Source organism: Phocoena phocoena, chromosome 6 (assembly GCF_963924675.1).
Source record: "Phocoena phocoena chromosome 6, mPhoPho1.1, whole genome shotgun sequence".
Taxonomy (NCBI): Eukaryota; Metazoa; Chordata; class Mammalia; order Artiodactyla; family Phocoenidae; genus Phocoena; species Phocoena phocoena.
The window spans coordinates 102,717,725-102,744,600 of NC_089224.1; the positions used below are offsets into that span (position 1 = coordinate 102,717,725).

At 50.8% G+C, this 26,876-nt stretch overlaps 1 protein-coding gene and 1 pseudogene across 2 annotated transcripts in view; both read left to right on the top strand.

Moving 5' to 3' along the window:
* The window catches only part of DAB2IP (DAB2 interacting protein), a 123,957-nt gene extending 120,841 nt beyond the window's left edge, over positions 1 to 3,116 (top strand). For both annotated transcript variants that reach the window (XM_065878575.1, XM_065878576.1), the window contains 2 exons: positions 2,014 to 2,101; positions 2,949 to 3,116. In XM_065878575.1, coding sequence (XP_065734647.1) covers positions 2,014 to 2,101; positions 2,949 to 3,116 — 256 coding nt within the window. The remainder of the gene's footprint in view (positions 1 to 2,013; positions 2,102 to 2,948) is intronic.
* A 6,185-nt stretch (positions 3,117 to 9,301) lies between these two features.
* Positions 9,302 to 10,093, top strand: LOC136124374 (small ribosomal subunit protein eS4-like; annotated as a pseudogene).
* Positions 10,094 to 26,876: the final 16,783 nt, after the last annotated feature.

Here is a 26,876-nt window from a genome sequence, read left to right on the forward strand (position 1 = left end):
TGTTGGTTTTGTTTTCCTGCTTCTCTGCGTGCTTGATGATTTGGGGTTGGATGCCAGACATTGTGATTTTCACGTAGCTGTTGGATGTGTTGTGTTCCTCTCAACACCTGGGGGCTTTGTTCTGGGACACAGTGACGTTGGAAGAATCAGTTTGATTCTTTGGAGGCTCACTTTTAAACTTCGTTGGGGTGGGTCCTGGACAGGCTTTAGCCTCGGCCTCATGTGGCTTCACTGTTGAGGACTTTCCAGCTGGGGATTCTACGTGATGCCTCCTGTGTTAGTGTGCTTTTCCACACTGCCTAGAGGGATCATGAACTATTCCTGGGGTGGTTTTGTGTACTCCTTTCCAATGGCTCTTGCCCCAGCCCGGCTATTTTCTCACAAGCGTGCAGAGCAGTCCTCAGCCAAAGCCCCAGGGGGACCCCTCAGGAGATAGGTAGAGTCCTCTCTGCATTTTCTCCTCTCTGGTACTGCCCCCCAAAAGCTTGGCTCCCCCACCCTTCCATCCTCCCAGGGTCTCCTTGACTCCACGTGACCCCTTCCCTCCGTAGCTTGCCGGGACACTGCCAGCAGTGGGCGGGGCTCGCTTCGTGTGTTCCCTTCTCTTGGGGTCACCGTACTGTACTGCACTGCCTGCTTTTCAGTGTCTGGAAGCCTTTGTTTTCATATATTTTGTCCAGTTTTCTAGTTTGTTTTTTTCTTAGGGCAGGAGGTTAAATCCAGTGCCTGTTTGTTACTCCACCATAGCTGGGAGCAGAAGTCTCTCCCCCTTCCTCCATTCCTCCCACTCCTGCTTCTCACAGGCTTTGCTCAGTGACGTACCTACCTACGACAAGGAACTTCCCCTCGGCGTGAGCCCACACCCCTTCCTCCTCAACCCCTGATCCCATTGGCTTTGCACGACAGCCCTCTGTGGTACCTGCCCCAGCACCGTTGACCTCCCTGTGCATCTACTGTGAAATGGACGAAGTGCTCGCCTGGGGGTTAGATGCTGTTGCTGCTCTGGAGAGGTTGTGCGGGTAGAGACGGAAATAAAGCAGTAGGTGAACTCCTCTGAGAAGAGTGCAGAGCAGGAAGAGTGGCTGGCTGAGGCAGAGCCCTGTGGAGCCCTGACAGCCTAGGGGCAGACAGGACAAGGCCTCTGCAGAGCAGTGGCCTGGGAGCTAGGATGCAAACCCAGAGAGCATGGGGTCTGAAAGCTGAAGGAAGACAGTAGGAAGATGGGAGTGATCAGCAGTGACTGACAGGTACGTGGGAGACAAGCAGGCTGAGACCTGAAAGGGTCTCAGGGAAGGAGCAGCTGGCCACAGGCCCCCGCTGGCCCCAGTTCTGAGCTTCTGTGGATCGTGTTCCTCGCGTCTTCCCTGCTCATTACCCAGGCGGCAGGCCTTGCTTGTCCTTCAGCTGTCCAGTTCAGTGCGTCCACCCCCACCCCCAAGACAGCCAGCCGCTTCCTCTTCTCTGTCCCCATGGCCCACAAGCTGCCCACTGCAGAGCGTGGTTACCTTCTCCCTGCCTGTGTCCCTACTGCCTTGCGACTTCATCTTGCCACCTCGAGTGCCCGGCACAGCCTCAGTGAATATGGGGTGGGTGGAGAAAGCTCTAGAGCCTTGCGGGGCCTTTGTTTCCCACTCAAACCACAGGTCTCATGATGTTACACCACCTGCCTGGCTCTGGGGTGTGGTGAGGATCTAACACCCACTCCCACCCCTGTGGCTCCTGGAAGAACACCAGGAAAGGGGCAGCCCCAGGGACTTCTGGGGATTTGGGAACAGAATCTGGGGCGGGTGAAGCCTAAGGAAGGAGCAGGCCCAGCCTGTGTCAGTTGTCGGGGGCCAGCTGGAGGGCCTGTGTCCCAGGCAAGTGTGGGAGGTGAGTCTGTGGCCCAAGGAGGGGCTCTCCTAGTATGCCCCCTTGGTGCAGGGGTGATGGTTTGTTCCCACCAGGCCCCGCACTCACCTCCTCACTTGCACCCTCAAATGCCAGCCTGACTGTCCTTGTCTCTGGTAACAGGTTGATGTCAGTGGAGGAGGAGCTGAAGAAGGACCACGCAGAGATGCAAGCAGCTGTAGACTCCAAACAGAAGATCATTGATGCCCAGGTGTGGGGCTCTGGCCTTTTGGTCAGCCACGGGTGTTAAAGGACCTGGGATAAGGAGGGGGTGACTTTGGTTTCTTCACATCCTCAGTCATACCCCACTGCAGAAGCTAAGGAGGATAGGAGATCAGGATCTCTGCTCCAAGAAGTCAGACTTGAGGGTCTCGGTGGACCACAAGCTCACTAGGACAGGCTATGAAAAGGGCGGGGCAACTCCTCCCCTGCAGGGGCAGCTTGGTGGGTATTGCCTTTCACCAAGGGTTCTGACCAAAGAGTGGAAACTGTTGGGAGGGGAATGGGAAAGGCTGGGGGTGACAGCAGGCTTGGGAGAGAGGGAGCAAAGGAGCTCTTGTTCAGAGCTGTGGCTTCCCAACTGCATTGAGAGGGGGAGACAGTTAAGAGACTGGCCTCCAGTCTCCTTCACCCGGGTCTGCGCCCTTTTCCTCTCCAGGCCCAGGACTTGCTCAGTCTGGAAACTGCACAGGCTGACTGGTAGCTGTGGCCTCTGTGTTGTACACACCAGTGCACACACACGTGAACAAGCTTGTGCCCGACACTGCTGGGGCTGCTCCCTTTGGGTGAGAAGCAGGTGATGAGGTAGAGACATGAGGAAGGCGGGCGCAAGGAGGTGTTGGTCCATGATGGCAAGACCGCCTCCTCCCCAGCAGGACCACTGCCGCCTCGGTGCCTTTCCCATCCTTCACACGTGGTATCCTCCAGGCCCCCTGCCTTCCCCCTCCCAGCGCTTCTTGTAGGTGGACACAGCTCCAGGGAGATCCCTTTCCGGCACAGACCCCCTTTGGCCCAGGAGGCCATTCCGCGACCCCAGCTGATGCCCTGTTTGCCCACAGGAGAAGCGCATCGCCTCCCTGGATGCCGCCAACGCCCGCCTCATGAGCGCCCTGACACAGCTGAAAGAGAGGTACAGCATGCAAGCCCGTAACGGCATCTCCCCCACCAATCCCACCAAATTGCAGATTACTGAGAACGGCGAGTTCAGAAACAGCAGCAGTTGTTAACCTGCCCGAGGAGGGAGGACCATGGTGGCCCAGGGCAGGGTCTCGGCCTGGGGAGGAGCTGCCCCAGCGCAGGGGCAAGAGGCCGAGGCTTGGCGCCTCCCTCCAGCCGCGGTCCAGGAGGCGGCCGCAGAGGGAGCCGCGAGAGACTGACGCAGCGCGCCGGGGCACAGCGGCCCGCTCCCCGAGAAGCGCGTTCGGTGCAGGCCCGAGAGACTGCAGGCTGGGGAGCAGGCACAGGGGCTGCGCAATGTTTCTGTCGGGTGTTGGATTTGGTGTGCGTCACCTTTCCTCCTTGACCCGGCTGAGTGCATGTACCCCCAACCCCTCCCCAGGGAGGGAGCTGCCCGGAGAGCTGGAGGGTCGGAGAGCCGGGGGCCTACTCTCGTGGCTTCCCCTCCCCAGGACTGCCAGGCAGCGAGGCCCTGCCCTGTGGGACCTGCCCCTCAGTTCCAGGAGCCGACGGGGCGGTCAGCAGGCGGGGGGGGGCGGGGGGGGCGGGGGGCAGGACGGAGCTGCCGGAGCGCCGGGTCCCCCGCCTATCTCCACCCCGAGCACCTGCCCCTGCATGCGCGGGGACCCTTCCCGGCTGTGAGGAACCGAGGAGTCACCTGCCCCCAGACCCTCCGCCTTCCCGCTCCCGCCCTCCGTCCTTCCCTCCCTAACTTGTTCTGTCAGGTGGACCCAGCGAGGACCGCAGCTCTCTTCTGGGCCCTTGCGCCCGTGGGAAGATCCAGGACCTCCCTCACTTGCCACGTGGGCCCAGGCTGATGCTCTGGGGCTCCCCGAAGACAGAGGCCCGGGCAGAGCTGGCCCAGGCGGCACTGTGTAGTGCCTGCCCCTGTCCCGGAGCTAGTGTCCCCGGGCACGGTGGCCCTGCAGGGAGTGGCCAGCAGGTGCTCCCCCTGAGAGACAGGCTGAGCGCTCCTGATGGATGGTTAAGGAAAAGTCTAGCGCCCGCAGGCCCTGAGGAGGTGGGTAACTGTGATTTTCTTTCCTTTCACAGTATGCATTAGAAACAAAAGCCCGCTTGCTCGCTTGCTGGAACACAGGGGCCTTTTAAATTGAGCGCGCGCACTGCATGGGAAATAGCGGCCCTGGAGGATGTTAGACTTGCTCCCTCTCCAAGACAGCAGCAGCCTGCACCCGCCCCGTGTGTGCGGCCGGCCTCTGCCTCACCCCTCCCAGGCCCAGCCGAGGACCCAGGCGCTGCAGACAGGGAGGTGCTCACCCGCGGCTGGGGCCGGTTTTCCTCAGCTCTAGGCTGTTCTGTAGCTTATCGGCCCTCCCCGCCCCCCCTTGCGGGACATAGGTGGGCAGGAGCGTGGGTCTCTCTCGTCCCTCCCTGTTCCCACCCCTGGCCCTGGGGAATCTCAGGCAGGAGCTGGGGTGTTCACCCCGCAGCCAGGAGCCGCCCCGTCTGCCTCAGCCGTGGGAAGCTGGGGAGACCCCTTCCTGTCGCTGGGGCTGGAGACGCTCCACCAGGGCCCAGGTTGCCCCAGAGCCCCCCAGGAAGGGGAGCACGGCGGGGGGCTCGGACCACACTGCGCCCCGTCCTGGGGTGAAACCAGTTAGCCCAGAGACCCGCATGTGGGGAGAGGGCAGGACCCCCAAGGGTCACAGACCTCAGGAAGGCAGGTCATGGGGGCGGAGGCCTTGCCTCACTCCTCTGGCCACACAGGCAGGGCCTGGCCCTGTGACGTCCTCCTCTGGTTCCCTCTCACCCCCCACCCCCGGCCCCGCCGATGCCTCACTGAGCGACCTCGGACTGAGCGCCTCTTAGCAATACAGGGGGGAGGTTCCCAGGGCCTGGACAGCCGGGCTCAGGAGGCCAGTGGTGGCCGGTGCTGGCGGCCCTTGGCCTGGGTTGGGAGCTCTCAGGCCGAGAGCCTTATTTACTTAGTGCAAAAACTGTAAAAGTGTACAGACTCTTCCCAGATTTTTATCTGAATTGCAAGTCTGACGATTTTTGTAAATGTTCTTGGTGTTTGACTGTAATGTAACGATTTCACCTAATGGTTGTACATAGTCCTTTAGTCCTGGTGCTGCCGAGGGCTGCCCGGGACCGCTGCTCCCCGACGGTTTTTATTTTATTTTTAATCTAGAGAACAGTGCTGGGCAGGAGGCCGAGGTTGTGGATTTGGGCGATGGGCTTTTTCCCTGCCCGTGGCATTTTATCTGTCGGCTCTGCAGCGTGCTCTCTGGGTGCTGGGGACGTGCGACCTGCCTGGGTCACACTGAACCCGCGTCCCTGAGAGAGGAGGAAGGAAGGCATTCCCTGCTCGGGGAGACCCAGGCCCAGCCCTGCTGGAGAAGGCTCTCCCCTCCCCTCTCCTGCCAACACAGGGAGGCCTGACATTTTGCTTAACTTTTACGTTTAGGGTGAAGGAAACGGTCAAACTTCCTGTAAGTGGAGACTCTTTCCGCCCGCCCCGAATGGGGGTGGGGAACCAGGGCCAGAGCTCCAGGCACCCCCACCCCTCTGCAGAGCATCTGCCCCAGGGTACACCTCTCCCCCTCCCACCCCGGCCAGACCGTCCAGGGAAACGGCCCCTCTTTTCTACACACTCCCCCAAGCCGCCCCCAGCCCCCATTCCACCTCCCTGCCTCCCCTTTTGTAAGTATGTGAAAAGGAAAAAATGCAAATGTTGGCGTCTTGGCTGGAGCGCCTCCCTCCAGTCGTGACTCTAACTATGTAATAATGTACAGAGAAAGCTGTTGGTGTTCTAAGACTGTGTGGCTGTGCAATTTCTGTACATTTGCAATTAGAAATATTAAAGATTTATTTAGCTATTTTAAGCCTGACTCGCCTCTCCATTCAGCTGTGTGTCAGGAGCTTTTCCAGGAGTGACTCCGGCATCGTGGCCTCATACTGTTCTTTACCCGCACTCGGTTCACCCTGGTGGCAGTTGTGGTCGGGGAGACCCTGCGTGATCTGGGATTGCCCGTCCTCTTCCGGGCTGGGGTCTCTCCCACCCCCTCGCTCTGACAAGCGTGGACTTTCTAGGCTCCCAGAGCTTGGCCCCTGCATTTCCCTACAGCAGACACCAGCTCCTGCCAGACTCTGCTTCCCCAGCCCCTGAAATCCTACTCCAGGAGGGAAGGAGGTGGTCCAGGGCCACCAGCAGATCATGGCTGAGCTAGACTTAAACCCAAGCCTCTGATACCTGAGAAGCCCTAACTCATGGCCCAGACCCACCTGCAAGGCTGAACCCAGGGCCTTTGTTGGGAACAAGCCAGCGCCTGAGCCCCTTCAGTTGCACCCTGCACAGGGGACAGGTGAGCACTGCAGGAAAAAAAAAACAAACCCATTTCAGACCGTGCCCTTGTGGGTTCCCATCTCCCCTCTCAGCAAGGACTCCCTGCCCTATTCTCCACCGTGGTTCAGCCAAACCCCGTACCTCTTCTCGGATCTCCCAGCCAGACGCCCTCCCTGCTCCAAGAACCAGCCTCCTAGCCCACTGCGGGAAGACGGCGGCAGTGACCCTCTGACCCCACCCCAGCACACCGCCAGCCAGGCGCCCCAGCTCTCACCTTGCTTCCTTCCCCAAAGCAGCCACAGGAGAGGAGGGGACCCCCATTCCTTCCCGAGGCAGCCCCTGGCCGCCCCTTGCTTTCATCACTCCTAGCTCTTTAGGCCCTGCCCCTCCTTCTCACAGCATTTAAAATACCAGGTCTCCACCTGCTCTTCATCTGCTCCAGGCTGGGTTTTCTACGCTTCAGACAACCTTTTTTAAAGTGTACTTACTGCCTGCAGGGACTTGCCATCTCTGCCTCCGGCCTCCCGCCCTTTCCCCAGCCCTCTGTAGCCTTGCTTGCCTTTCCCACCTCCACTGCCTCATTGCCAAACCCGTGGGCCACCTCAGTGCTTCCGTACCACTGACCCTGGTTCCCAAACTGGTCCCTCTGGTCCCTCTGCTGAGGTGATGCCCTGTAAACATAGAATTCAAGGAAATAGCAATGACTAGAACAGAAAAATCATTTCATGTTGACAGGCATTTGTAATGAAGGTACAAAAGCCATGAACTTCCATATGTGGATTAAGGAGCATCAAGTAGAAAGCAAAAACTGCTGGAAATGCAAAAGAAAAAAAATCGACAAGAATACAATTGCGTCTGAGACTAACACCTCACCATTATTAGCTTATGATAGATCAAGGAGGCAATGAGAACCCAGAGGTTTTTAATAATTAATAAGGTTTAATAAGCAGGGATACATCAAGCTCTTACCCTAGAGAGAACACACCTTTTTTCACGTATACTTAGAACATCACCCAAAGCTGACTGCATGTATCGAGAAATGAAAAACTGAGAAAGCTGGCCAAAGAAACAGTTTGGGGTCTTCCCTGGTGCCGCAGTGGTTGAGAGTCCGCCTGCCGATGCAGGGGACACGGGTTCGTGCCCCGGTCTGGGAAGATCCCACATGCCGCGGAGCGGCTGGGCCCGTGAGCCATGGCCGCTGAGCCTGCGCGTCCGGAGCCTGTGCTCCGCAATGGGAGAGGCCACAACAGTAAGAGCCCCACGTACCGCAAGAAAAAAAAAAACAGTTTGGCCCACATTCTGTACCTTGAAGCAATAAAACTAGAGATCACTGGAAGACATTTACTTAGTTTTTCTTCTATCAGAAAGTTTAAAAAATAAATATTACATCAGTAGGATTAGGTTTTTAAAAGAAATAATCTTCCAGTTAAACAAGGTATACTGATGACATGCATTTATGTCGTTTCCTTTTCAAGCACCACTGTACTGACAGGACTGAAAAGATGATCACTCATAAGGGCAGAATTAATGGAGGAGGAGATATCAGTATGTAAGAGAATTCGAAAAGCTTTGGCAGATGGAGGTTGATAAACGAGCATTGACTAAATTAGCAGAGGGCGAGATGAACCGGAAGTGAGCTGATCAAACTTTGACCTAGTCAAACTTACAAGCTTTTGTACAGCAAAGGAAACCATAAACAAAATGACAAGACAACCTATGGACTGGGAGAAAATATTTGCAAATGATGCAACTGGCAAGGGCTTAATTTCCAAAATATACAAACAGCCCATACAACTCAATACAATAAAACAAACAACCCAATCGAAAAATGGGCAAAAGACCCAAATAGATATTTCTCCAAAGAAGACATACAGACTGGCCAACAGGCACATGCAAAGATGCTCAACATCACTAATTATTAGAGAAATGAAAATCAAAACTATAATGAGGGACCACCTCACACTGGTCAGAAGGGCCATCATGAATGGATAAAGGTGTGGTACACATATGACCCAGCAATCCCACTACTGGGCACACACCCAGAGAAAAACAATCAAAAAGACACATGCACCCCAACGTTCACTGCAGCACTATTTACAATAGCCAGGTCATGGAAGCAACCTGAATGCCCATTGACAGACGAACGGATAAAGAAGTTGTGGTACATATATACAATGGAATATTAGCCATAAAAAGGAACGAAATTGGGTCATTTGTTGAGAAGTGGGTGGATCTAGAGACTGTCATACAGAGTGAAGTCAGAAAGAGAAAAATATCGTTTATTAACGCATGGATGTGGAACCTAGAAAAATGGTACAGATGAACTGGTTTGCAGGGCAGAAGTTGAGACACAGATGTAGAGAACAAACATACGGACACCAAGGGGGGAAAGCCACGGGGGTGTGGGGACGGTGGTGTGATGAGTTGGGCGATTGGGATTGACATGTATACACTGATGTGTGTAAAACTGATGACTAATGAGAACCTGTTGTATAAAAAAATAATAAAATTTAAAAAACTAAAAAAAAAAGATGTGGTACATATATACGATGGAATACTACTCAGCCACACAGAATGAAATAATGCCATTTGCAGCAACTGTATGGACCTAGAGATTATCATACTATGTGAAGTATGTCAGAGAGAGAAAGACAAATACCATATATCACTTTCATGTGGAATCTAAAATATGACACAGAATGAACTTATCTACAAAACAGAAACAGACTCACAGACATAGAGAACAGACTTGTGGTTGCCAAGGGGGAGGGTGGGGTGGGAGAGGGATAGATAGGGAGTTTGGGGTAGGAATGCAAACTCTTTTATACAGAATGGATAAACAACAAGGTCCTACTGTATAGCACAGGGAACTACATTCAACATCCTGTGATAAACCACCACGGAGCACTTTTCATGCCTAGCGCAACCATGGCTTGTGGTCCCAAGAAGCACCTGAAGCGTGTAGCAGCTCCAAAGCATTGGACGCTGGATAAACCAACTGGTGGGTTTGCTCCTCGTCCATCTACCGGTCCCCACGAGCTGAGGGAATGTCTCCCACTAATTATTTTCCTAAGAAACAGACTTAAGTATGCCCTAACAGGAGAGGAACTAAAGAAAATCTTCATGCAGTATTTCATTAAGATTGATGGCAAGGTCCGCGCTGATACAACCTACGCTGCTGGTTTTACGGACGTCATCAGCATTGACAAGACGAGAGAATTTTTGTCTGATCTATGACACCAAGGATCGCTTTGCTGCTCATCATATTACAGCTGAGGAGGCGAAGTATAAGTTGTGCAAAATGAGAAAGATCTTTGTGGGGACAAAAGGAATCCCTCATCTGGTGACCCATGATGCTCTCACCATTGGCTACACTGACCCCCTCGTCAAGGTGAATGACACCATTCAGATTGATGTGGAGACTGGCAAGATTACTGATTTCATCAAATTTGACACTGGTAACCTGTGCATGGTGACTGGAGGTGCTAACTGGGAAGAATTGGTGTGATCACCAACAGGCAGGGAGAGACATCCTGGTTCTTTTGATGTAGTTCATGTGAAAGATGCCAATGGCAACAGTTTGCCACCCGGCTCTCCAACATTTTCGTTATTGGCAAAGGCAACAAACCGTGGATCTCTCTTCCCCATGGAAAGGGTATCCACCTTACCAGTGCTGAGGAGAGAGGCAAGAGACTGGCGGCCAAACAGAGCGATGGATAAAATGATCTCTAGGCAACATGAATGGAAGTCTTTGTACTTAATTAAAGACAATACTGCATTAAAAAACCACAATGGAAAAGAATATGAAAAAGAATGTATATATATGTATATATACATGTTTGTATGTATAACTGAATCACTTTGCTGTACAGTAGAATACAAATTGTAAATCAAATGTAGTTCAATAAAATAAATTAAAAAAAAAAGAAAATGGGAGTGAGAGGGAAAAAGTCTAGAAGCTCAATCCAGGATATCTAACATCCAACTATTGGGAATTCCTAAAGGAGGGAAAAGAAAAGGAAAGGGGAAAGTGATCAAAGGAATCATAAAAGCATATTTTCCAGAGTTGAAGGAAGAACTCAAGTGTTCAGGATGAAAGAACCCAGCACAATGGATGGAAAAAGAGCCCCTCCAGGGCACAGTGTCATAATTCCCAAACAGACCAGAGCTGTGTGGATCCGTGCTGGCATTAGCCAGGAGCCCAGGGGAAGGAAGCAGTGGCTGAGTACATGGGCCTAAGTGAGGAGATAGGAACATGGCTCTGGAGAGCAGAGAGTCTGGTGTTTCTGAAAATTCCTGGTGGAGAGTCTCAGCGAGAGATCCTGGTAAGAAATGGTCAGGTTACATTGAGACTAATCAGGGTGGTCATGTGCTGTTCTCTGGCTACAGTCAAGACTAGTTAATGCCCTACAGGGCTATAAAACCACAAGCAATGGGGGTGCCAAAAATCCACAAGTGAACATGTAATACACACGCTATGTACATACATACGTAGTGAACGGCAAGTCAAATAAAGATGTATTCCCCCAGGTGATAGAATAATCCTGGGGTGGTCCTCTTAACAATATTCCAGTGGGACACTGGGATGACAAGTTGGGATGACAAGCTGGCCTCCTTTTGCCTTAACTCCAAGTTTGGGTGATTTTTCTGAACACCCCTTGACAGTGCAAAGCACAAAGCTTCAGTGACCTGGCAGCAATGTGAGTGACTAAAGCCGGCCCACATCAGAGGACACTCAGACCCAGTGTTGAGAGACAACAGGGAGAGGTGGGGATTGGGGGGGACAGGAGAGCACACGCCCTTTCTCCAGGTGTGGCTCCTCCTTGGCATCAGGGACCATTGCCATGGATTTACATACCATCCATTCTCTGCTCACCGACTCCCACATTTTTATACCCAGCTCCACTGCTCCCTGAGCCCTTCACAGGGCCTGTGTCCACTTGACATCAGGTTTGATGTGACCCCAAAACCTGTTCCTCCCTTCATTTCTAACCCACCAAAATGGCTCTGCCATCCTCCCAGTTGCTCGAGCCAAGAGCCAGATGTGACTTCTTGATTCTTGTCCATTAAAAAGAATGGATAACAGCAAAGGAAACTGTAAACAAAATGAAAAGACAACCTAGGAAATGGGAGAAAATATTTACAAACGATGCAACTGACAAGGGATTAATTTCCAAAATATACATACAAACACCTCATACAACTCACTCAAAAAAACAACCCAACCAAAAAGTGGGCAAAAGACCTAAATAGGCATTTCTCCAAAGAAGACATACAGACGGGCCAACAGACACATGGAAAGATGCTCAACATCACTAATTATTAGAGAAATGCAAATCAAAAGTATGAGATATCACCTCATACTGGTCAGAATGGCTATCATCAAAAATGTCTACAGGGCTTCCCTGGTGGCGCAGTGGTTGAGAATCTGCCTGCCAGTGCAGGAGGCACAGGTTTGAGCCCTGGTTTGGGAAGATCCCACATGCCGCGGAGCAACTAGGCCCGTGAGCCACAACTCTGAGCCTGCGCGTCTGGAGCCTGTGCTCCGCAACAAGAGAGGCAGCGATAGTCAGAGGCCCGCGCACCGCGATGAAGAGTGGCCCCCGCTCACCGCAACTAGAGAAAGCCCTCGCACAGAAACGAAGACCCAACACAGCCAAAAAAAAAAAAAAAAAAAAAATGTCTACAAATAATAAATGCTGGAGAGGGTGTGGAGCAAAGGGAACCCTCCTACACTGTTGGTGGGAATGTAAATTGGTGCAGCCACTGTGGAGAACAGTATGGAGGTTCCTTAGAAAACTAAAAATAGAGTTACCACATGATCCAGTAATCCCACTCCTGGGCATATATACAGAAAAGGCGAAAATTCTAATTCGACAAGATACATGCACCCAGTGTTCATAGCAGCACTGTTTACAATAGCCAAGACATGGAAGCAACCTAAGTGCCCATAAACACTATGAATGGTTAAAGAAGATGTGGTACATATACACAATGTACTATTGCTCAGCCATGAAAAACAATGAAATGATGCCATTTGCAGCAACATGCATGGACCCAGAGATTATCATACTAAGTAAGTCAGACAGAGAAAGACAAATATATGATATGATTTTTATGTGGAATCTAAGAAAATGATACAAATGCACTCATTTACAAAACAGAAATAGACTCACAGATACTGAAAACTAACTTATGGTTACCAAAGGGGAAAGGGGAATGGGGGAGGGATAAATGAGTTTGGGATTAGCGGGTACACACTACTATATATAAAACATAAGCAACAAGGACCTACTGTATAGCACAGGGAGCTATATTCTATAACTTGTAATAATCTATGATGGAAAAGAATCTGAAAAAGAAATTATACAAATAAATGATTATATATATATATTTTATATGTATAACTGAATCACTTTGCTGTACACCTGAAACTAACACAACACTGTAAATCAACTATACTTCAACTACAAAAATTTTAAAAAAAGAAAAGATACATGCATCCCAATGTTCATAGCAGCACTATTGACAAAAACCAAGTCATGGGAGCCATCTAAGTGTCCATCAACAGATGAATGGATAAAGATGACACATATATATATATATATTTACTGTATAGCATAGGCAACTGTCTTGAATATCTTGTAATAACCAATGATGGAAAAGAATCTGAAGAAGAATTTATACATATTATATATACACACACACATATATAACTGAATCACTTTCTATACTCCTAAAATTAACAGTATTGTAAATCAATTATAGTTCAATTTAAAAAATCATATTAAAAAAGGATGGATAGATTTGGAATGATGTTCATCATATATTATGTACGAAAGGCAAGCAGTAGATTGGTATACCCATTCCTTTAAAGAAAATTAAATAAATTACATCACATATAATAAGTTATAGAAGAACTATGTGGAAGCAAACATATACTATTAATAGTAACTTCCTCAAAGGAATGGTGCTCAGCAGGGTGGAACGGAGGACTTGCATGTTCTACTTTATATTCCTGTTATTGTTTGAATATTTTACGACCAGTTTTTATTTTGATATGGAGCCATTTAAGAATAAATAAAACATATCCATATAATAAAACACTACACAGCCATTACATTTGTAGAAGAATAATAAATGACATTGAAAGATGTTAATAATACATCAGGTGTAAAAGCTGAAAACAGAATATGTCCAGAAGGATTCTAGCTTAGTTTTTAAAAAATCTATTTGCACAAAGAGGTCTGGATTAGGAGATAGTAGTGTATGTAAGAGCCAGAGCTTGGGCGTAAGGGAGACCTGGGTTTCAGCCTTAAGGGCTGTTGATTTGCCTGTGATCTTAGGTAAATTGGGAAAGTCCTCTCAGTCTCAATTTCCTTAACTGTAAAGTAAGGGGTAACAGTATCTACACTATAGAGAGGTATTCTGTAAGGATTTGCTGAAATAATGCTTGTCACCCCTAAACTTGGCACCATTACTGACACATAATAGATAAATGCTACCTGCTCTGGGAGCAATAATGATTATTCTAATAAAATCTTCAAATAATAATTATTAGGGATATATACCAAAGTGTTAACAAAACACTGACCTAGAGATAATAAATGGCTTTTTATTCCCCCCTCCCATCTCTGTGCTTAATCAGTATTATCTAAGTTTCTTTTTTCTGACCATAATTTTGCTTTTGTAATAAAAACATATTTGAAAAATAGAATATCTCAAGCCAATAGCCAACATTATCCTTAAGAGTAAAACATAACAGACATTCCCAATGAGGTAAGAAATGACTTAGATGCAGGACTCTGCTGCGTTTCAAGGCAAAAAGGCAGGAAAGAAACTAAACTATTGAGAAAGAAAAGACAAAAGTTAGGGTCATCTTCTTAGAATTTCCCTGGGAAAGAACCAAAAACCGCTCCTGGTTCAGTAAAGTGGCTGAATACACAATAAATATACAAAATTGAAACTGCTTTCCCAGACACCCATTGGTAGCTATTAACAGAGTGGGCCTGTGGGTAGCAGGAGAGGCAGGTGGACAGGAGACCTCAAATCTGGACAACCTGGTGAGGCTGTACACACAGCGTGGATGGTGACCAGCCCCCAAGCCAGGGAAAGAGCCAGTCTCCAGAACATACCCCACAGTGCACCCAAGCCCAATTATACTGCACTGTTACTGAATTTGTATTAAAACAGTCGTGTATTCAACATAAATGTTTAACATTTACTGCTATTTTTGTGACTTATGCCACAGCCCTTTACTCCTAAATACTGCAGTGAATATTTACTAAGATTAGAGATATTCTCTTACATGATCACAGTATAGTTACCCACCTCAATTTAACACTATTACAGACTTTTCTCTCATCTAATATTCACATTCCAACATCCTCAGTAGAACCAGTAACATCCTTTTATACTATTTTTTCCCTCCAGCACAGGATCCAGTCTGGGGTCAGAGATTGCATTCGGCTGTCGTGTCTCTTTAGCCTCGTTTAAACTGGAACATTTCTATGACTGTTCTTTATCTTTTTTTTTTTTTTTTTTTTTTTTGTGGTACGCGGGCCTCTCACTGCTGTGGCCTCTCCCGTTGCAGAGCACAGGCTCCGGACGCGCGCAGGCTCAGCGGCCATGGCTCACGGGCCCAGCCGCTCCGCGGCATGTGGGATCTTTCCGGACCGGGGCACGAACCCGTGTCCCCTGCATCGGCAGGCAGACTCTCAACCACTGCGCCACCAGGGAAGCCCTGTTCTTTATCGTTTATGACATTGACATTGAAAGAATACGACCAACCATTCCTCCCCCAACCCCCACCCGCCCTTTTAAATAAAAACAGAGTTTTGCATTTGTCTGATGTTTCCTTGTGACTAGTTTCTAGTTATTCGTTCTTGGCCAAAATACTGCAGAGAGCATGTATTGAGTCCTTCTTAGAGTAATACATCTGGAGGCACATGATACCTGTCTATCCCTCCCTGGTGATGTTAATTTTGATCACCCGATCAGGGTGTGGTCCAGTTTCTCCACTGTATAATTACTGGGTTTTCTTTGTTTTTTGGTCTTGCTTGCAACTAATATGCAGTCTGTGGGGAGACAGTCTGACATCATACAAATATCCTGCTCATTGCCAAAACATCCCCCTAGGTTTAGCGACCCTTAATGATTCTTGAGTGATCCAGTTTTTACTAGGATGGTTGCAAAGGATGGCTTTCCAGTTCTAGCATTTCTTCCACTTCACTGGTTGACTCAGAATTTTACTGTAGCAAAGGTCCTCCATTCTTCCTATGTATTTGCTTATCTGTTATCAGTGTGGGCTCGTAAATGTCTGTTTTTATGGGCTTATAATTCATTACTCTACTTGATTGTTTTGGTGCTCAAACACTCCCAGATTTGGCCACTGGGAGCCCCTCCAAGCCAGTGCCCGTGTCCTGTGACACACCCTCGATGTGGTTTTTGAACATTCCCTTACTTTCTAGCCTCACAAGATGTCCCAGGCTCATCATGTACCTACCCTGCCCCAGCTCTGGGATTAGTCATTTCTCTGAGGAACTCTGGGGAATGGAATTACAGGCCAAGAGCTGAGAGCTGCTAGAATATCCTTCCTTCTTGACCTTTTCAGCAGACACAGCTAGGAAATAAATGTAGAGTGTGTGTGTGTGTGTGTATACAAATATACATTCAAACACATATACATGTGCACGTATATATACACATTTTAGAAATCATGAGTTTGCATCTATATCTCCAAATCCATGGAATCTGACGTTTAACAAGTGTTCTGAGTGACGCCTACGATCAGAGGAGGGGGAGGGGGAGCTGCTCCCGGACCCCTGCCCCCAGTGGGAGGGGGTGCGGGCACAGCCTGTATGGGGGAACGGACAAGCATGCCAACCTGGAGGGCAAATTCCCAGGGAGATTCCTTCCTGGACTGTCGTCTCCACTGGCAGTGAGTCTTGCTTTGCTCTCCACGGTCCACCAAGCCTTAGTGTACCAGTCTGCAGAAGTCTCTCCGTAGGTCCTGAATGATGCTGAAGTAACTCAAATGACGCTTCTTCAACAAATGGGAGTGTGCTGCTAAGAAAAAGGAGGGACTTTGAAAAGAAAAACTTGGGATTAAAGCATATCATTGCTAAGAGCAAAAAACAGAACACGTGCGCTTAGAAGTCAAAGTCGTGGTCCGTGCTCGAACTTCGGCTTGAAGAATTACCTAAGAGTATTGCAAAAGACAAATAATTGGAAATCTAGAGAAATAAACAATCATACTAGCAGAAGACCAGGCAAAGGATATGAAATGGCGAGTCACAAAGAAGCGATACAAATGGACAGTAAATAGGGGAGAATATGCCCATTCGAACTAGTAATTCAAGAAAAGCAAATGAGGACAGCAATGAAAATATGTTTTTGGTCTCACAGTGTTTATTTAGGTAATAGAAACAAAAAAGGAAACAACCTAAGTAGAGAAAAATATATAAAATATATTGAGAAAATGTAAGTGCTGTGATTCTGCCGCGTCGGGTATCACACCAGACTGTCGAGGTGAATTTGTTTTCTGTTACTAGGCTGTAGGGTCCAAGTTTATTCAACTTTGTACACTTAGCACCTAACGATGCTCGGCACAAAGTAGGTTCATAAAAGGAAAGGTCATATTTCTCGACCACAGAGCAATAAAAGTAGGAATCACAGAAGTTTATCTGCCGCTTGGAAATTCAAAATGCATGTAGAAGCGTGTGTGCAAATGTATGTGCGTGTGTGTAGGTGTGAGAGCCAGGGACACTAGGTGTGATGGGTGTGGCGTGGGTCCGTGTGGGTAGATATAGCCTACACGTTGGGATGGGATGTGTGTGTTTGAGCGTGGTTCTGTCCAGGTGGTCTGTGTATCGGTGTGCATACGTGTTGGGCTGCGCCCCACGGGCCTGCAAGCCTTGCAGTTGTCCAGCCTCAAGACCAAAGAAAGAGCCTGGAAACAGCCACGGAGACATCAGTGGTTTATTGGACAGGGGATCTTACACGTCCAAAACAAAGGGTCCTGGAGCAACACTCCATGGTGTACAGCAGATGGCAGGCACGACATGGCAGCCATCTCGGCTACTCAGGGAAGGAGGCTGCCATTTACAGGGGAATTGATGTCAGGTTGGCTCATCAGTCACCAGGGAAACCGCGGGCGGGGCCCATCCCTCACCGCCCCTCTGGTTAATGACCATCACCATCACGAGGGCAGTTGTTTCCCTTTAAGAAACTAGCAGGTAGAGCTGTTCTGGCCTAAGGACTAGAACAATTACTAGCTGGGGAAGGGGGTAAAGATGCTCAGGTGATAGCGTGTAGGAGAAGCAGCGCCTGGTCGAGCAGGGGAGGTACAGAGAGTAAGAGAGCCGCCATCTTGAGTGACCTGACCACACACTCCCCCGCTACGTCCCCTGCGCGACCCTTACCACCTGGGTCGCCCCTCTTCCGCAATATCCCTGGGGTCAGGTATGCAGAGGGGCACTGCAACCAGATACCACACGTGCGATACAGACACAGCACCTAACGAGTATCAAGGGTAAGACAGGCACTTATCCGGTCAATTTTTCATGGGAGTCAGAGCAGGACGACAACGGCATCTCGCTGGAGACCCAACGGTCAGACTCCTTTCGCAGTGAGGCAGCCGTTGTTGCCCAGTCCGTAACCGGATGCCTTCCGCCCAGACTGGGGACCTAAGATGCGTAACAGGCGCGATACAGGGGAGATCGCGACCACTGAGCAAAATACGAGCGATGACAGCATGCTGGGCTAGCACCACCCCCGCCTGCGGTGCCATGCCACGGAACGAGCACATGGCAATCGACCGCAGGGCTAATACAACGCTGCTTCTCCAGCAGGCAAAATCTGTCCTGTTCCCCACGGGGCAGGGAACCCAAATCACCGAGGACTTACCTGCCAGCCCCAGGGCCATCTTATAACGTGCCCCCCGGGGGCAGATCGCACGGCAAGGGCAGAAGTGAGTTATTGTCCTGGCCCATAGCTGTCGCCCGCCCTTTGGTGGTCGAGAGCCGTAGTCGGATGGGGACTAGTTGGCTCTGGTTAACATAGCGTCGGCACTTGGGACGACGGCGCCTGGGATGCTCAGTGATAGTTCCGGGCTTGCGTTAGCCTGCTGATCCACAGCTGAGGGCAGGTTCCCATCCCTGTATGGTTAACTAGCCCAGCAGCCTTTCAGTTCGGCCGGCGGCACTGGGGCTGGAGGGCGGTTGAAAACGGCAGCGTGTGGCATTCTTAGCGGCCCGTTCCTCAACTTCAGGGTGGGTCCCTTGGTCACCAGTGATATTCACAGGGGTCCCATATGTCACACACAGCTGTTCTAGACCCCCCAGTGGTGGGCTTTTGCATTGCTCAACAACGTGGGTAGGCCTTTTGTAATGGCTTCCACCTGTTACGACACACCGCAGGCTGCACGGAGCTCTGCCCCCTCCCGCAGCTGGGACCAGAAGCACCAGGGTACTCTAGTATTTTGCCATTGCCACAGGCCTCAACCACTCCTTTCCGGGTAACTGGCCACAAGCCTGTCTCTGAGTTAATATCCCTAAAGGCCGTGTCTGTAGCTGTTTAGGGGTGGAGGGTGTGGGTATCTCGTCTTACCCAACCAGAGAACGCCTAAGTATTTGATAGCTATGCCAGGTCTGTACATTTCGCCTGTACCCACCAGCCATCCCCGTGCAGTCAGATGAGCCAGGAGCACGGGGCTGCCACTCTTAAACTGGAGAGCGAGGTTAACAGCATCATCAGTGTAGTGGAAGGTAAGGACATCTCGCAGTGGTCAGCTGTCGCAGGGCCCCAAGTGCAGGGGACGGCCCCCCCCGCCCCTCCCCGATCACCACACAGTTTGCGGTTGCCCCCCGCCCCCGCCGTCCTTACCTTCCAACATCTCGGCGTTCACAGGAGTTTCCTCGGCTTCCTCGGCTTCCTGGCCGACCGCACTCGGGCTGCACCCCGCAGGCCTGCAAGTCCTGTAGTTGTCCAGCCATGAGACCGAAGAAAGAGCCTGGCAAGAGCCAGAGACATCGATGGTTAATCGGATAAAGTGTCTTGCACGTTCGAACCAGAGGATCCTGGAGCAACACCCCGCCGTGGGCAGCAGGCAGGACACGGCAGCCATCTTGACTACTTGAGGGAGAAGGAGGCTGCCGTTTATAGCGCAATTGACGTCAGATTGGCTCATCAGTCACCAGGGAAACCAGCAGCTGGGGCCCGTCCCGCACGCATTTCGGGTTAACGACCATCTAGCCTAAGGACTAGAACAATCTCTAGCTGGGGAAGGGGGTGATGATGCTCGAGTGACAGGGTGTAGGAGAAGCAGGGCCTGCTCGAGCAGGGGATCTACAGAGCAAGAGAGCCGCCATCTTGAGTGTCCTCACCATATGGTGATGTGTCCCAGTTTAGTTTGTACACAGCAGTGGTCAGGGTGCGTGACACGTGCCGAAGGCAGAAGCTCAGGCCCGTGGGGTCCCAGGAGGTAGGGCGGAGGCAGATGCATTGTGCCATGGCCAGGCTGTGGGCGTCAGCGGCTGAGTCCCTGGCTGGCCTGTCCATAGGTCCTGCTGCAGCTGTGGCCAAGGGCCAGGGCACACAGGGGCGGGGGTGGGGGAGCAGGGAGACACAGGATGAGGGCTGGGGGGGGGGCTGCGGGGGTGGGCAGGAGGACAGCGCAATGCCTCCAGACCATCTCTCTGCAAGCAGCACTCACAGTCAGCCCCCAGCACTGGTCCCTGCCCCCCTACCATCTCCCTTCCAGGTCATCCCCTCTTCCTTTCAAGCTATAGACAGGGAGTGAGTTCAAGGTCCTCCCACTGGGAAACAGTCCTGGCAAGAGGAGGGGGGCAACGTGTTCACTATAGGAAATGCGCAGGACAATTGCGTCCTAATAACTCAGCGCAGATTTCCGAGCAGCAACGGCGTCTCACGGGCTCCGCGGGCCGTGGAATTCAATATGATATGCTTCAGCCTGTCAGCTAATGGGCTGCTGCTGGAGGCCACGTGATCCAACCTTCCCGGGGATGTTAAACGATGCTGAAAAGTGGCCCAGATTTATCTATCGGCGCAGTGTGTGTCCCTGCCTGTGGGCGTGTAGGGAAATGACAAGTTATGAAAACAGGTCTTTGTGAGCAAGGTGGGCGGGGACAGGGTTTTCAGGGCTGCCCCGTGCCGGGGTCGTCGCCAGCTCACCCAGGTGACACACTGCTCCACGACACAGAGCATCAGTTTCCCCACCTGTTAAATCCATTATTTGATTACTATCCCCTCTCTAACCTGTCATTCATTCCCAGAACATTCCACCTACTATGTACTGAGTTGTGTGCTAGGTGCTGCCAGGCTGCCAGTGGGATGGACAAGGCCCTGCCGATCTGGAGGGAGGGGAGAGGGCATTAAATAACCGCCATGAGAAGCGCCATCAATTCTCACGGCCCTTTATCACCGGGGCCGCCGCCAGCTTCCTGTCGCCGGGATACCTGCACACCGTCCCACTCCGTGGTCCACCCTCCAATCCTAAGCTCAGTTATCTGTCAAACCACAGCCCCGATCACAGTGTCCTCTGAACACTCTCCAGTGGCAAGGAGGACATCTTCAGGGTGGCCTGCACTGCCTGCAGGGCTGGCCCTCTGCCAGCCTCCCCTGCCCCACGCCGTCCTCGTTCTCTGAGCCGGATCTGTGCGCAGGGCCTCCCTCCGTGCTGCCTCCTCTCTGCTCTTAGTTAACCCCCGTCCATCTCGCAGCATCAGGTGGGCAGGGCCATGTCTGGTTTTGCTCATATCCCCACCTCCCCAGGGTTGGCACGGTGCTGGCAGGAAAGGGAGAGGGGTGAGCCAGCTGAGCAGGCCTTAGCCAGGTCACAGGGTCCCTGGCAGGGCTGGCAGAGGTACAGACCCCCACAGGGCACAGGGCACGGGAATCCAGAGGGGCCACAGGAGCCAGGCAGGGAAGTGCAGCTGTGAGGATCGTTATCTGACTCACGTGTTTAAAGGTCCCCAGGATGCAGGCGAAGGACTGATGGCAGCTGAGCAGTGGAGGGGGCCGGCGCGGCAGGAAGTCCTGCAGGCGCCCCGGGGGGGACGGCGCGGGGCTGGGGAGCCGTGGGTACCTTCCCCACTGGGGGAGGGCTGGAGGGCTGGCCCAGATGGGGGCTGCCAGCGAGGAGCTGCTTTAGAGCCTACATCCCACTGGCCCCTACCGACCAGGAAGGGTCCCTGGGCCCCCGCTCCCCTGTGCGAGCCCCATGGCAACGGTGTTTGTGCCCACTGAGTCCTCTTGCAATGCCCCGCTCTGGGGAATTTAGGGGAGGGAGAATAACCTGCTCCCTGAAGGGCTTTCATTTATAATCTGGGAAGAGCCATAGACCTACTAAATAAAATGGCCTCAGTACAGACTTGCAGGGTCTACTATAATTACCTGGGAAGAGCCAGTCTGCTGGGTTTTTTTTTAATTTGCATTTTTCAAAGTGTTTAATGGAGATTTATACAAAAAAAAACAGCCTATCGGGTAAATGCACAACTTTACATTAGGCTGAGAAGGCTGAGGCGATACTGGGTCTTCACCCCTCACTCCTCACCTGCACTGGACTGGCTTCAGCAGTCAGGCCACCTTCACAGACCAGCAGATACAGAGACCAAACTAGTGGTTACCAGTGGGTGGGTGATGGGGAGGGGAGGGGGCGGGGGCAATCCAGGGGGAGGGGATTAAGAGGTACAAACTATGATGTATAAGATAACCTCCAGGGATATATTGGACAACACAGGGAATATAGCTAACATCTTACAATAACTATAAATGAGTATAACCTTTAAAAATTGCAAATCACTATATCGTACACCTGTAACTTATATATCAGTAATATTGTACATCAACTATACTGCCTCAGTTTAAAAAGTTCTTTTAAAAATAAAAGAAGGCTGCCTTCGCTCATTCCCTCATTTGTTCATTCCACACACATTTCCCGAGCGCCTCCTCTGACCGGGGGTGGGATCCAGGAGTGAATGCACACAGCCCTCCCCTAGAGAGAGAATCACCTTGCAGTGGGTTAAAGGGACACACAAAGGCTGGGGCGGGGGGACCCAAGCCAGCCTGTGAAAGTGGGGTCAGCTTTGCAGGGGAGGAAGCTTACCAGGCCGCAGGGGAGGGGTCGCATCTGGAGCGGAAGGAAGAGCCTGGACATAGCCCTGGAGGAATGGAAGAGATGGGGCTTTGAGGAATGGTCGAAAGTGTGCTGAGTCCTGAGCTAAGGTCCCCCGGAGAAAGAGGCAGCCTCTCGGCGGGCTGCGCTGCTGTCCACCTCCAGGGGATGCCCCCAAGGTCCTTCCCTGGGCGTCACTGCCCCCTGCACAGTGCACAACCCTTACGGCTGCATGTGGTGGGCCTTTTGTTGGGGCTGGGAGAAAGCTGGGCCCCAAATGGGCAGGTCCCCCAAACCAAGTGGGGAGTTTGAGCTGGATCCAGGCGGCAGGAAGCCGTTTTGTGTCTTTCGGGAGGAGGGTGACGTGATCAGAGTGGCATTTTTTTTTTTTTTTGTGGTACGGGGGCCTCTCACTGTTGTGGCCTCTCCCGTTGCGGAGCACAGGCTCCGGACGCACAGGCTCAGCGGCCATGGCTCACGGGCCCAGCCGCTCCGCGGCATGTGGGATCTTCCCGGACCGGGGCACAAACCCCTGTCCCCTGCATCGGCAGGCGGACTCTCAACCACTGCGCCACCAGGGAAGCCCAGAGTGGCATTTCGGAAAGACCACTCTGGCAGCCTGTGGAGAATTTGTTGAGGTAGAGAGACAGTTGGCTGCCAAAAAATGGCCCGTATAGAACACATATTTTGCCAAAAGATATGACAAAAGCCTAATTCTTTTCACCTGCAAAGGGATGCTGCAAATCAACAAGAAAAAGACCAGTCGAAAAATGGGCAAAGAACAGGAGCAGCCAGTTTGTAGGAAAGGAAATACTCATGACTTTGAAACACAGAAGAAAGCTTCTCAACCTCATTTGTAAGAGAAACAAATTAAATCTGTAATGAGATGCTGCCGTGTTTTTTTCACCCACCGACTAGCAAAGGTTAGCGTTTTGATAACAAGCCTCGTTGGGGAGGATGGGGGATCTGGCCCTCTCACACAATGTTGGTGGGACTGAAAATCGGTGTGGCCCCTTGGGAGGGCAATTTGGCAATATTGATTGCAATTTAAAATGCATATACCCTTTGACTTAGTAATTCGACCTGCAGGATGTACTCATACGTGTGCATAAAGATGCGTGTACAAGAACAATCCCTGCAGCACTTTATGTAGTAACAGAAAACCGGAAACAAACTAAATGCATCGATCGGGGGCATTTAAGTAAACGAAAATATTCTAAGTCATTATAGTACATCGCATAACGGCATGACAATGGTGCCATTAAAAATCTGAGGCCAGGGCTTCCCTGGTGGCGCAGTGGTTGAGAGTCCGCCTGCCAATGCAGGGGACGTGGGTTCGTGCCCCGGTCTGGGAAAATCCCACGTGCCGCGGAGCGGCTGGGCCCGTGAGCCATGGCCGCTGAGCCCGCGTGTCTGGAGCCTGTGCTCCGCAATGGGAGAGGCCACAACAGTGAGAGGCCCACGTACCGCAAAAAAAAAAAAAAAAAAAAAAAAAATCTGAGGTTAGCTGACATGTACATATCACGCAACAACCTCCCAGAAACAGTGTTAAGTGAAAAGTAGAGTGCCGGTTGGCGGATACACACATATGTAAGAATTCATGTATGTGTACAGACTGTCTTTGACAGGAACACACAAAACCCAGAAACTATAGCTGCCTCTGGGGACAGACTGGAGAATTGAAGCACAGGGGTGAAAGGGAGATTACTTATCACTGTACATCTTTTTGAGCTGTTTTTATTTGTTTTAGTCATTATATATATGCATTAATATCATATGGGCATTTATATATGTATCTCCACTGCATATTTTAAACAAATTATTGCAGCCACTATAGAGAACATTATGGAGGTTCCTTAAGAAACTAAAAACAGAGTTACCATATGATCCAACAATCCTAACTGTTGGGCATATATTGAGAGAAAACTCTAATTTGAAAAGTTGCATGCATCCCAATGTTCATAGCAGCACTATTTCCAATAGCCAAGACAAAGGAGCAACGTAAATGCCCATCGACAGATGAATGGATAAAGAAGATGTGGTACATATATACAATGGAATATTACTTGGCCACAAAAAAGAATAGAATAATGCCATTTGCAGCAACATGGATGGACCTAGAGATTATCATACTAAGTGAAGTAAGCCAGACACAGAAAGACAAATGTCACTTATATGTGGAATCTAAAAAAATGGTACAAATGAACTTATTTTCAAAACAGAAATAGACTCATAGAAAACAAACTTATGGTTACCAAAGGGGAAAAGGTGGGGGGAAGGGATAAATTAGGAGTTTGGGATTAACAGATACACACGACAATCTATAAAATAAACAAGGACCTACTGTAGAGCACAAGGAACTATATTCTATATCTTATAATAACCTGTAATGGAAAAGAATCTGAAAAAGAATAGATATATGTGTGTATATGTATGTGTGTGTGTGTGTGTGTGTGTGTGTAACTGAATCACTTTGCTGTGCACCTGAAACTAACACATTAAAAAAAAGAAGAAAAAAATTACAGCAACCACAAGTAGCCCAGGTGGCTGAGTGTCATTCCCATGCGGAGGCTCATTTTACCATGTCCTCGGGGAATGAATTTCCATGAACGTGAATTTTCCAGATATATTATAAGAATCAAAACTCTTTAAAAGCTTTTTTTTCAATAAAGGAAACCCCTGTAAAACGTATAATATCCTTCCATATTTTATCAAGTAAAGAGTGTGGAATGACTGCGAACGTTTCCTGACTAGGAAGCCAAGGGTGCTTTGCCCCTGCACTCAGGGTCCCCGTCGGCTGTAAGGGGGCTCCTGTCCCTCCCCAGCCCGTCAGGTGCCACTTGACACACAGCGTGTGAGCACAGAGAAAGGGCTGAAACAAGAGTGTCATTTCTGGACTGGGAGCCTGGGTCGGGGTGGACGTTCTGGATGTCGTGACGCTGGTGGCTCCCACAGGGGTGGCTGGAGTCCTGGGATGTTTTGACCTTGCAGTAACGGGGGCAGCTGCTTCCCTCTCCCTGCTGTCCACCGCAGAGTCTCTCTGGTGGCCTGTGGGCTGGCGGAGGGCAGGCTACTGCGGCCTTAGGCAAGGTGAGAAGCTTCTCCAGACCTAAGTTTCCCCAGCTGTGAAAGGGTAGTGATATCACCCAATGGCCAGGGTGACTCTGGGGCCTGGGACAAAGCTGGTCCTCCACACATGGACACCATTTTCACCACCGGCCTCCCTTGCCCACACTGCCTGGCACACTCCTGTCCCAGTTATGGGAACCTGGCCTCCTAGGTTCCCCCCCACCGCCATCACTTTGCTGGCCCAGCCGAGCAATTCCCAAGGCCTCCTGTTCTGTAAACCTGGCTGGGTTGGGGTGCCTTCCAGGAAGCAGAGACCGGCGAGGCCTTTTTTATTACATGCCAGGGCTTTTCAGAGGAGTGTTTGCTGATGTGGTGCTACTCAAGGTCTCCCCAGAGCCTCCCACTTCCACGTGTTCTCAGCTGCCTCTGTTGGTGGGACTCACCCGCCCTTCCAAGAGGGGCCCATCGCGGCAGCACAGAGGAGAACCGTCTGGAGTGAGATCCCGTCTCCACGAGGCCGGGATCCCAAATTGACTTTGGCATTTCTAAGCCAAGTCACTTCACCTCAGTTTTGAACCTCAGTTTCCTCATCTGTAAAATGGGGAGATAGTAAGAGTATCCATTTCCCCAGCATGCTTCTCAGACTAAATGAACTAACACATGCAATGTGCCTGCCACGGTCTGGCCGTTGTATGTGCTCAGGGAATGTGAATGAGGAATGTGGTTACATTCAGATCACCCTGTGCTGTGACACGGCTTCCACCAGCTACCGGAGGAGCCCTGATGCCATTCGATTCCCCGCACTGAGGCTGCTTTGTGCAGGGCCGACCTCCTCAGCAGACCTATAGCTACAGCTGGCGTGGCCAGACCACCTGTCTCTAGGCCTGAAGACGCCAGCGCCTTGGGCTGTGTGCTCTGCTCCAGCCTGGGAAGGGCACACACTCTGTCTGGGCTCCTCATCTATTCTCCACTCCTGGCCCCGATCCTCAAGGGGAAACTTCAGTGACCTGCTTTGGACTGGGCTTTCCAGGGGATGGGAAGGCTCCCCAAGGAGCTTGGAGCTGGGCTGCAGCCAAGCCACAGAGCCTAGGACTGGAGTTCTTAGTGGGAAGATACAAGATATTCCCAGAATCCCCTGACTCTGGAGTCTTAGGAAACCCATGTGGCCCCCATCACATCGTGCGTCTCAAGTGGAGAGTATGTGGTGGGGCTGAGATGCTCTGTGCAGCTGTAAGATACACACAGTCACTTTCTTGGAGCAGCAATTTTATTTGAAGATCGAAGCATTTTCATAGTAAA